The sequence below is a fragment of the Alexandromys fortis genome, unplaced genomic scaffold, assembly GCF_014885135.2.
Source record: "Alexandromys fortis isolate MF-2015 unplaced genomic scaffold, M_Fortis_MF-2015_v1.1 scaffold_444, whole genome shotgun sequence".
Taxonomy (NCBI): domain Eukaryota; kingdom Metazoa; phylum Chordata; class Mammalia; order Rodentia; family Cricetidae; genus Alexandromys; species Alexandromys fortis.
This window is the reverse complement of record NW_026068318.1, coordinates 19,356-31,711: the sequence shown is the minus strand read 5'-3', so window position 1 is coordinate 31,711 and position 12,356 is coordinate 19,356. Positions and strand designations below refer to the sequence as shown.

The window sequence follows — 12,356 nt, the reverse complement described above, 5'->3', positions numbered from 1 at the left end:
TGCACATAAAATAAAGTTTGTTTAAAAGAAAAAAAAAAGATTCAACTTCATACTGTTGAAGAGAAATCTTCACAATGGGCAGAAATTTGGGCATTACACATGGTCATGTACAATTACTCACTGATTGACCAGCTGTAGCTAATGTATTGATTGCATGATCAGGAACTTGAGGAGATCATGATTGTAAAATTGGTGAGAAAGACATCTGTTACATCTGGTAAAGAAGCATATGGATATATCTCTCCAAATGGCCCAAAAGTATGAAGATACTTGTATCCCAATGTAAATGTTCACCAAAAAGTGACATCAGATTAGGAGGAGTTCAATAATCAAATAGATAGGATGACTCTTTCTGTAAATAGCCTCTTTTTTTAGACATTCATGTCATTGTCCAATGGGCCTGTGGTTGCAGTGATTGTGTCTAAGCATGAGCCCCAAAACATGAACCTCCATTCATACAGCTGACCTGAATACTGCTGCCAAACCAGCCAACAGCAGAGACAAACATGTAGCCCCAGGTGAGGCACCAGTGGCAGGTAGACTACATTGGACCAAATCTCCTATGGAAAAGATATAAAATAGAACTACAGAGCCATAATTTTCTCCTTTAAAGTTCTGTCTTCTTGTCCCTGATTTTTTGTGGTACCATACCAAGTGATGTATTTATATTACCTTTTCTAATTAAGTGTTCTTAACTCTGTTCTTGATGGAGGGAAAAGGGGGCACAAAAATTAAATAGTTTAGGGCATCAAAATTGATGTATATTTTAAAGCTTTGTAAATTGTAAAATGATTATATATAATTGTAAACTACTGTTAATTTTACCTAATACAGAATTTCCAACAATTAACTTGTGTACTTTTTGTAGTAAAGAAATTTTGTAGTAGTTCAGCACAAGCCTATAGTATAATATACTACCAGGTGGAACTTTATTTCATTTTATCTTGTCCTACATACATGCATACCCACAGACTACAAGAAACCCTCCTGTCCTTCCCAGCTTGTTAGTGTGATCAAGCCAGCATATTCTTGTTGTTTGTTTCTGTTTCGAGACTGGGTTTCTCTGTGTAACAGCCCTCACTGTCCTGGAGCTTGCTCTGTACACCAGGTTGGCCTTGAACTCACAGAGGTTGCCGGATTCTGCCTTTGAAGCACTGGGATTAAAGGCACTTGCCACCACTGCTCATCCAAGCCTGCATATTCTTAGCAATCATTTTTAACATTCTTGGGAATTTTATTTTTGTGGGTCACCATACTCCATTTGGAATCTAAGGTTATATATGCTTACTAATTTTACTTAGTGTTTGGGATTATAACATAAGAACTTTATACTTCAGTCTATGCTTAGGCTCCCTTTCTGGTGTATGATTTTTCCGTGGCTGTATTTTTATTTGTCACAAGCACCAGGTTAGTCTCTTTGTTAAGTCTTTGCACTAGACAGCAGCAAATAAATAAATGGCTGAGTTTAAAAAAAAATGTTGACGTCTTAGAAGCAACAGTGATTTGCACAAAGTGTTTACTACTGTCATGTCTATTTTCTCTTTACACTACATGCAATGTATGTGTATATCTCATTTAATCCTTGCTGTAACTCAGCAGTGAGTAGAGGATGTTACTCTTTGAAAAGGCCTTTTTACCTGGGTGGTGGTGGTGCACGCCTTTAATCCCAGCACTTGGGGGGCAGAGGCAGGCGGAAAAAAGAAGAAAAGGCCTTTTTTAAAGCCTCTAATCTCAGCACTGGGGAGATAGATGCAGGCAGATCTTGAGTTCGAGGCTTGTCTGGACTACAGAGTGAAATCTAGGACAACTAGGGCTACTTGGAAACCTTGTCTCAAGGAAAAAAAAATCTTTAAAAAGTTCCATTCATTTGCTAATTTTGTGGGGTGGGGTGTCTCTGCAGCTTGTGTGTCAAGATCAAAGGCCAGCTTTCCGTTTGGTTCTATCCTTGTGCTGTGTGGGTTCTTGGGGTTGAACTTAGATCAAGCACCTTTACTAAGCAGATCACTGTCTATGCAAGATGGTATTAATTACTCCTGAGAAAACTGAGGCTCTGAGAAATTAGGCTTGGGACCTGGTTCTTTCCCTGAGGCACATGCTGTCTTAGTTTTTTGTATGCTTGGCACAATAGGTCAATCACATATTGTATCGACGTAAATGAATGCAGACAGAAATTGTAATAATATCTACAGCTTTAATGGGGAAATAGACTTACAGAACCAGAGGTTCCAGCGGAGAACAGGAAAGCAGAAGGGAAGGTGGGGAGCACGCCCGCAATCTTTATAAGTAAAAAATATCCTTGGGGGACCCCGCCCCCTGCAAGCAAGATGATTGGCTGAGTCTTTCCTACACACACACACACACACACACACACACACACACACACACACACGACATTAAAATTCTGGGATTTTTTTTGTTTTGGTTTTGTTTTTGTTTTAAGTCAGGCATCCTGGAACTCTGTATAGACCAGTCTGTCTAGGGTGAAAAGAGATCTGTCTCCTGAGTGCTGGGATTGAAAGCAAGGGCTGAGCCAGGTATTGTGCACAGATTTAATCTCAGCACTTGGGAAGTAGAGGCAGATAGATATATCTCTATAAGGCCAGCCAAAGCTATACAGTGAGACCTTGTCTCCAAAACAAAACAAAACAAAACAAAAAAAAAAAACAGGTGTGCTCCACCACCATGCCTGGCCCTCATGTTACATTTTTACACTATAACTATTATTTTGCCATGATAAGGATGTAAACCCCAAGCCATATGTGTAGAGTCAACTGCTATTGTAGTTTAGCAGTACTTTCATCTGACATGAAAGATCCCAGTTAAGAGTCTAAAAGGGATTGACTGCTTAAACCCCCAACTGGGATTCAGAAACAGTGCATGTTGTTCATGCATCTGTTCTGATCTTGTTCTCACCTGGTCTCCCAAGGTTCGTATATTTTCCAGGCTAAATGTCCTTTAAAGTTTTTCTTTTTTTCTTTTCAGATTAATTCATTTTATTTTATGTGTGTTTTGCTTATTTGTATGTGTACCACGTTCATGCTTGTGCCTGTGGAAGTCAGAAGAGGGCATTGAATCCTCTGAAATTGGAGTTATGTATAGCTGTGAACCCCTATGAGTACTGGGAATTAAATCTGGGTCCTTTCCAAGAGTAACAAGTTTTTTTAACATCTAAGGCATCTCTGCAGTCCCCAAATGTTCCTTTTTACAAAATTGGGTAGCTGTTATGGTGACATTTGGGTGCAAAGTTGGCACCCTATAAACTGTTTTTCAAAAGAAGTTCAGGCATGTGAGAGGCAGAGGCAAGTGAATCTCTGAGGTCAGCCTGGTCTACAGAGAGAGTTTGAGGATGGCCAAGGCTACACAGAGAAACTGTCTTGAAAAACCAAACAAAAAAAGAAATGTAAGATACAAGATTCATGTTTCTGGCTATCCAGGAGCATTATTAGTGGTGATAATGCCTGAGACCAATTTTAAAAAATGATTTATTTGGCTGGAGAGATGGCTCAGCCATTAAAGGTTAGGCTCACAACCAAAAATATAAGAGTTGGGTCCCCAGCACCCATAGCTGTCTCTCTAGCCACTAAAACTAATAATAATAATAATTTATTTTTATTTTATGTTCATTGGTGTTTTACCTGCATGTATGTCTGTGGGGTGTTGGATCCTCTGGAATTGGAGTTATACAGTTGAGTGGGTGCTGGGAATTGAACCCAAACCTGGGTCCTCTGGATGAGCAAGAAAAGGTAGGACTTTGAGTCCTTCCTCTATCCATATCGGAATGTTAGGGCCCTATCTTTTTTTTTTTAATATTTATTTATATATTTATTATGTATACAATATTTTGTCTGTGTGTATGTCTGCAGGCCAGAAGAGGGCACCAGACCTCATTCCAGATGGTTGTGAGGCCGGGAATTGAACTCAGGACCTTTGGAAGAGCAGGCATTGCTCTTAACCACTGAGCCATCTCTCCAGCCCTGTTTGTTTTTTTGTATTTTGAGAAAGTTTCTCTGTGTAGCTCTGGCTGTCCTTGAACTCACTCTGTAGACCAGGCTGGCCTAAAACTCAGAGATGCTCTTGCCTCTGCCTCCCAAGTGCTGGGATTAAAGATGTGCGCCACCACCGCCCAGCAGTGGGACCATTCTTACGTTGGTAACCAGCCACTGCTGCCATGAGCTCCTGAAAGCAACAACTTTTGTTTCATACGCTGTTCCCACTACATAAACCCCTTCTCTGATGAGTTATGGAGGGGGTGATCCAGATGTTCTCTTTTGGGCTGAGCAGTTGACAGTCACTTGTTCTCAACTTTTTGACTAGTTAGATTCTCCATTAACTGTCACTTACTCCATATAGCAGCTTCTCTGACCATAGCCGAAAGCAGCACTAATTTGTCAGTATAAGCATATTAGAAGACAGGTTGACACCACGTCCATTTAGCAGACCAGAAGTAGGGCCTATAATCTCTCCAGCTGTGAGTTTTTGGCTAGGTTTATATTATCCAGGCAAACATTTTTTTCCTTTAGAACAGGCCTCAAATCCAAAGAGGAAGTGCCAGGTTATCTCCATAATGGTTATAATGTTATTGTGTCAGTGGGCACAGCTTGCCTAGCAGGGAGGTATGGTAGCTTGACAGGTTCACAGGTAAGAACATTGGTTTTACTCCCCAGTATCCTGCATAGCACCTCTGGCACTATGAAAACTAGCCAGCAAAGATGAAAGTTTCCAACTTGATTTCTTTATGTCCTGAAGTTAAGATATGTGTGGTCTTTTCAGTAATAGAGCCATACTTAGTTCTGGAAGGCAACCAGGCCAAGAGCAATAGCAATATCCTGTATACTTCGGGGAGGGGGAGCTCTGAAGCCACTCCAATCAACTTCAGCAGATATTTCACACTTATCATTGGTACTTCATTTAATTTACCTATGGTTTGGGGAGGCAATATCATCTACCCATGCAACATAACCTCCCTTAACCTGGCTGGCTGGGAACTTACTGTAAACAACAAGCTGGTTTCAAACTCACAGAGATCTCCTTACTCTGCCTCCCCAGTGTTGGGATTAGGCCCCCCACACCCTTTTAAATTAGCTTACAATAGGTTTCCTATGGCCTTTACATATATCATCATCATCTCCCCCATCTCCTTATCCCACCTCGCCTCCATTCATGTTTAACCCTTTTCACTCCAGTATTTCCTTCTGATTTTCTGTGTTCTGTGTTTTCCTCTTTCCTTTAACACTCCCCCTTACCCCCAGGTCCATTTTAACTTCCTCATTTGTCCAGATACTACCATGTTAAACACGGAAATCTAGAAATTGCAACCTTCTGGACCTGGGTGACCTCATTCAATATAACATTTTCAGCTTCATTTTTCTACAAATTTTATTTTTCTTTTTAAAGGCTTACTTTAATTGTGTGCACATGTGCCCTTAGAGTCCAGAGGGGTCATCCAGTTCTCTGGAGCTGGATTTACAGGCTGTTGTAAGCAGCCTGACATAGGTGCTGGGAATCACACTCAGGTCCTCTGTAAATGAAATACACTCTGTTTAACTGCTGAGTCATGTCTCAGCTTCTTCATTTTTCTTCATAGCTGAATAAAATTGTATTGTGTATATGCATCACATTGTCATTATCAGTTCCTCAGGTGATGGGCAACTCAGCTCATTCCTTTTTTTGTTTTTGTTTTTTTGAGACATGATTTTTCTGTTTAACAGCCCTAACTGTCCAGGAACTAGTTCTGTCGACTAGGCTGGCCTTGAATTCACAGAGATCCCTCTACTCTGAGGGCTGGGATTAAAGGTGTGTACCACCACCGCCCCACCCTTAAACCATTTTTAAGACTCTATACACACACACCACTCATTACGTGGTGACATTACTAGGATAAGAGGAACAAGTAATAAATTAGCTATGCAGTATATATCTTTTATATGTGCTCCCTGATACTTTCTTTGCTCAGGACATATAAAAACTGCCTTTTGATACTAACAGCATCAATATTCTGTTCTTCCTGTTGCATTAATATCAGGTTTGCCCTATTTGATACAAACCTGTGCTATACAGTGAGTTCCTTGCCAGCATGGGCTACAGAGTGATACCCTGTCTCAAGAATCGCCCCTCCCCCAAATGGCGATATAAGGAGTCTTCTCAGCAATAGAAAGTTTGTTTTAAGTGTATTTTTACTATCCTTCACTTGTAGTATGCTGTAGTCAGCATTTATAGCTGTCTCTGTATTTAGAAGGTGAGGTCCTTCAGTAGTTTGAGATGGAGTGTCCCTTTTGCTTGGGCTCTCTATCCCCACCATTCTTTTCATGTAAGTAGAACCACATAAATGGTTGTTGAGTCAATAAAAAGAGTATAAGCTAATTCTGGTTTGAAGATGTGGCGTGCATATTTGTTCCTCTGAGCACTGAAACAGATTGCTTCTTTTTTTTTTTTTTTTAAAGAAATCAAGATATTTGAACAGTTTCATGGAACATTATGATAATTCAGTACTTTTAGTGATCAAATCAGGGCAAATCAGCATTTCTATCCCTTCAGTAATTTTGTTTTGAGATAATGTCTCGTTATGCAGTTCTGGCTGTCCTAGAACTTGTTATGTAGACTAGGGCAATCTTTTTGTATGTGTCTTGAGTGTGGGTATGTGCACATGAGTGCACGTGCCCAGGGAGGCCAGAAGAGGGTTTCAAATTCCCTGGAACAAGTTATAACCAGTCTGAGCTGCCATGTGAATGCTGGAAACTAAACTTATCACTGCAATAGCCATTAAGTGCTATTAACCACTGTGCCATCTGTCTATCCCTTTAAGTAATATGTTGGGGATTTTAAAATCTTATTCACTAAAATTAAGTTATAAATTGTTTCAATTGTTACTCTACTGTGCTGAAGAGAACCAGAAATAGTTTCTGTTTTGGTCTTGTTTATTGAACTTGTTTGTCTTACTGGTTTTTGCTAAATTTATTTATTACTGATTTGCTGTTATACTTTAACTTGCTATGTAGCATGTGTTTGGATTACATTTTGAGGATACAATTTGGTACTTGTAGACCAGGTCTAATACCAACATTGTGACTAGGCCACAGGAATACTAATGATAACTTCTGTGAAGACAGGTACACACACCCATGCATGAGTTCCCTGAATTGTATTTGAATGAAAGTTGCTACTTCCAAGTTACAAACTCTTCCATTAGCTTACCCTTTACCAGAGTACAAGTCTGAACTCCCTAGAGGACCTTCGTTCTCTAGGTCTTCCTGACCAGTGTCTTCTCAGAACTTATCTTCTGTACTAATCATTACTAAAAAGAAAAGAGGGCAGTGTAGCATCTGAGGATAAATTGCCATATTCCATTTCCTTCTCTGTGAGCAGGATTTCCAGTTTCCAAGCCTGATGGGATCTCCCAGCGGGAACAAGATCTACAGGTCTTTGATCTGGAAACTAAGAATAGAGAAGTCATAAGAGATAACTGTTCAGGTGAGTAAGGCAGAACCTGTCACATGAATCAGTGGAGACCTAAAGTTCAGGTGTTGAGCCAAGTTCTGACTGAGCTCATATTCAACTCGCATTCATTCACACTCTCTGTGAAGAGAGTCTGCCTGTGATTACAGTTAGTAATTCTTTATACAAGTGTGCTAGGTCCCAGTTCAAGTTATAGGACATTTTAACCCATTTTTATATTTGTTCCTTTGAAATTTCTTACTGCCTGTTGTTTTACTTTGCTATAATAGCCTGTTTGTATCACCCTTTGATCCATTTCTGTCCCACCTTGCTCCTGCTGTTCTTGCCCTTAAATCTGCTGTTGAAATGTTGTGTTTGGTTTTTGAAGTAAATAAAATTTGCTTATCTTTGAGGATACTACATTATTTAGTTTCCTCATTTTATTTATTTATTTTTATAAGCACAGGGTACAGATTACATTTGCATTTTCTATTTATATATTGTATTAGATGGAGAGACCAGAGAAGAAAACAAGCTGTTGGTCCCTAAGCGGAAAATTTCAGAAGAAGTACATTCATACAAAGTGAGAATAGGAAAATTCAAACAGAATATTACCCAAGTTCCTGAGACCAGAGAGGTGTATAAGTCTGAGGACAGATTAGAAAGGCTCCAGGAAATTCTAAGGAAATTTCTTTTTCTGGAGAGAGAGTTTAGACAAATAACAATCAGCAAGAAAAACTTCACCAATGAGAAGAACAGTGAACCTGAAAAAAGCTTCAGTCTAGACTCGACACTTGATACAGATCAGAGAGTTCTTAGAATACAGACCATTGATGACAATAAGTATGACATGAACTTCAACCAGAACCCAGCTGTTGGTGAACAAGAACCCATAAATCTAACACAAAGTAGTGACTATAAAGAAAGCTTAATGGATCTGTCCCACCTTAATAAATGGGAGAACATGCCTACCACTGACAGATCCTATAAATGTGATACATGTGGGAAAACCTTCCATCAGGCCTCAGCTCTTACTAGACATCAGAGAATTCACACAAGAGAGAAACCCTACAAATGTAAGGAATGTGAGAAATCTTTCAGTCAGAGCTCAAGTCTTAGTCGACATAAAAGAATACACACTAGAGAGAAATCCTACAAATGTGAAGCGTCTGATAAATCCTGTGATGCCCCCGAGAAGTCATGTAGCCAGAGCTCAGATGTGCTTCAGCATAAGAAGGTTCAGGCCAAAGCCAAGTCTTACAAGTGTGGCAGCTGTGAGAGAGTCTTCAGCCGAAGTGTGCATCTTACTCAGCATCAGAGAACTCACAAGGACATGGCCTGTAAATGTACCGTGTGTGGTAGTGACTTCTGCCACACCTCATATCTCGTTGAACATCAGAGGGTACATCATCCAGAGAAGCCCTATGAGTATGATGAATGTGGGCTGGCCTATGTGAAACAGCAAGGAGCCCGTTTCCGAGAAAAGCCGTACACGTGTACTGAATGTGGGAAAGACTTCAGATTGAACTCCCATCTTATTCAGCATCAAAGAATTCACACGGGAGAGAAACTGCATGAATGTAATGAGTGTGGAAAAGCTTTCAGCCAAACCTCATGCCTTATTCAGCATCACAAAATGCACAGGAAAGAGAAATCTTACGATTACAACGATTATGAAGAAACTTTCAGTCACAACACCGATATTACTCTGCAGCAAGAAGTTCACGTTAGAGAGAGAGTCTTTGATTGTGATGCATGGGACGAGAACTTCAGTCAGAGAGCACACCTTGTCCAGCATGAAAGGGTCCATACCAAAGAGAAACCTTACGAATGCAATGAACTTGGGGAGACATTTAGTCAAGTTCAGGCCTCATTCAGTATGTGAGAAAGACTGTAGTAGTCACATATGTACTGAATGCGGTAATGTCTTCAGTCATATTCTGGCCCTTGGACAGCATCAGAATTCATACCAGAGAGAAACCCGCTGAATGTGATGAATATTAGGAAGTATTTTGATGTTAAACTCTTCATTGACTCCTGTAAGTCAGTGCTAGAATATATAGGACATGGTACATTCTTCAGCTTATTTTCATACCTTAGTCCCAGTTGGGGATTTGTATTGGAGTAGAATTCCACTGTCAAATGTGAAAAAGCCATCTGTCATCTACCTTGTTGGTTCAGTGTCACATTTGTGCCATGTAGAATGTCTGAAGATAGGTGTGTATGTGAGAAAACTCAGTCATGCCCCAGTGCTTGCTCACATAGAAGAATCAATACCCAAGAAATCACTTGGGTGTAGTACACATTGCAAATCTGTGAGCAGGGGTTCATCTGTCATCAGAATATACCAGGTGAGAATCAAGATGATAAAAATGGTAAGATCAGAACGTCTGCACCAGTTGAGACTGATAGAATGCAAACGGTGAAACTTACCACTCTGTTTTAGGCCTTATCCAGTGTCAAAGTATTGGAGAGAAAATGGTTACTTCTGTGTGTAATTATTCCTATTTAGTTCCAGTGTTTTCAGTGTAGAATAACTAAATCCAGAAGATATTTGGTGAACGTGTTTTCTCACAGCATCCTTTAATAAGTATTCTAAGTAGGTACGCGTACTTTATTTATAGAACTCATTTTAAGTGAGTTTAATTTGGCCTATACACATTAAAATATGTTTTTCCTTAAAATTGATTCATATTCACAGTTTGCCTAGGATGCTATTTTTGTTCCAATGTTGACATGCTTCTGACAGTAGTAGCTCTGTGAGCTTTCTCTGTGCTTGGCTTGAGTGCCAAGGAGTTGAGTCTCCACAGGAGACTTGGGCCTTTCTTTTCTGAGGACCCTACATGCTGTTATTTCTATAGCCATACCCTTGGCTTCCTGTTGATTTCTGCATTCTCATAGGACTCTTTAAATGATGTCCTGGTCATAAGCTTATCTCTAGCTGATGCTGTTCTTCTGTGGGATCTTCTCTTCTGTGGTGAAGCTTCCTTTAGAGTTGTATTTCCATATTAGCCATCCACCTTTGGAGGATTCAGTCTTCCTGAGTTTGTGGCAGGCACCCAAACACTTACAAGTAATGCCCGAGTTTTTAGCTGCCTTGTTTGCATCCACAGCCCTCTAGAAGAAATGCCAAGGACATCAGGGAGCTAGTAAGACTTCCTAGTGGCCTAGCTACATTCATTCAGTGCCTACTTTGCATGTATGTGTATGTTAAAAACCTTTTTATACGCCTATATTGAAGGCCAATAAAATGCTCAGGTCTGCTTTTGATAGGGAAACAAAGAACACACTGATCAGAGAAATTGGTAAGGAAAAACAGCCTTCTAATAAAGATGTTGGCTGTTCTTAGTGATTTATTTAGACAGTATTTCAAGAGAGTGGCGGGTCCGTTCCTGGTAAAATAGTGACCATTAGAATTGCTTCTTTATCTGTCTCCCCTCCACGCCCTTCATCGAGCCAGGGTAGCATTTTGAAGCTTAGGGCTTTGTGCACAGTTGTTTGTGCATTGCCATACTTTGTGTTGAGATGCAGTTGTACTTTATTGCCCAGGCTGGTCTTGAATTCCTGGGTTCATGCAATCTTCCTGCCTCCCAAGTAGCTGGGATTATAGGCATGCGCTCCTGTGCCTGGATTTTATTTTTGTATTTCAATAGAATCTGCAGGCCATATAAAAGATTATGGCTGTTTTGATTTATAGATGTGATCACAGGTATTGAGTTCAGGGTCCCTGCCCTATACTACATAGAGTTCATGATTCTTTACATGATATCAAGGCATTTTTTTCACCTTAAAATTCATAACATTCTATGAATAAGAAAAGTATTATTTAAAATTGTAGTTGTCAATCAAGCAGTTGAGGCTTTTATAGTTCAGATGTTGTAATGTTCCCTAGGATCCTCAACCAATATATAATATAAATTGCACTCTGTAAACCTTGTGGCTAACCTCTAGGATAGTCCTACCACTGTATTTTACTTCTTTGCCATCAGCAAGTGTAGTGTTTCATCAGGGCAAGAAAATCAACATATATCAAACTGATCTAAATGTAAAAGCAAATGAAAAAAAATGCATGTTTTTTTTTTTTTTTGGTCCCTATCAAACTTGTATACTCTTACTTATAGAGACCAATAGTCACCTGTGGTGACTGAGGCAGAGGATTGATTCATCCTTAAGTAGCAGAATCTGTAAAAATCACATGTACGCATTTGGGTTAGGAACGTGCTTTTGTACTTCTACTTGAATAAAGGTGTGTTCAATGCTCTTAGACTCTTGTTTTGAACCAAGTCTGGAGGCCCCAGCTGAAAGCACTGAGCAACGTGGAATTCCTCACCGTCTTGCCTGCAGCAAGCTCCTCTGTGAGACTCATAAGAAGTGAGTCTCCATAGAGACCAGAAGAGGACATCAGATCTCCTGAAACTGGAGTTACAATTTTGGGCTGCCACATGGGTGCTTAGCATCAAAATCCTGTTCTCTGTAAGAACAGCCAATGTTCTTAACCACAGAGCTAACTCTCTAGCACCTGGAATTAGTGTTGGTCCAGTTGGAATGCTTAAGGACATAAAATAAGAACAATTTGTGATTTCAGTAGAGCTCTGAATGTTGTAGTAGGTAAAACAAATTTAAAAAGAATGCAAAAGTAGTTCTTGACGTTTCAGCTTGTCTGTTCCGGTAGATATTTGGTAAAATGACAGTGTGAGTTTCTATTAAGTCTTTGGTCGGGGCTGGAGAGATGGCTCAGAGGTTAGACTTCTGCTCTTCCAGAAGTCCCGGGTTCAATTCCCAACAACCATATGGTGGCTCAACAACCATCTATAATGAAATCTGGTGCCCTCTTCTGGTGTGCAGGCATACATGCAGGCAGAATGCTGTATACATAATAAATCTTTTTTAAAAAAGTCTTTGGTCCTAGGGGAGGGAGAGAAGTC

General features: G+C 40.0%; 1 protein-coding gene across 5 annotated transcripts in view; it reads left to right on the top strand.

The window, feature by feature from the left end:
• Znf655 (zinc finger protein 655) overlaps positions 1–11,826 on the top strand; it is a 17,248-nt gene extending 5,422 nt beyond the window's left edge. For 2 of the 5 annotated variants that reach the window (XM_050132724.1, XM_050132723.1), the window contains exons 3-4: positions 7,363–7,467; positions 7,941–11,695. In XM_050132724.1, coding sequence (XP_049988681.1) covers positions 7,363–7,467; positions 7,941–9,316 — 1,481 coding nt within the window. In that variant the 3' untranslated portion in view covers positions 9,317–11,695. The other 3 variants (XM_050132729.1, XM_050132728.1, XM_050132725.1) reach the window with 3 other exon arrangements.
• Positions 11,827–12,356: the final 530 nt, after the last annotated feature.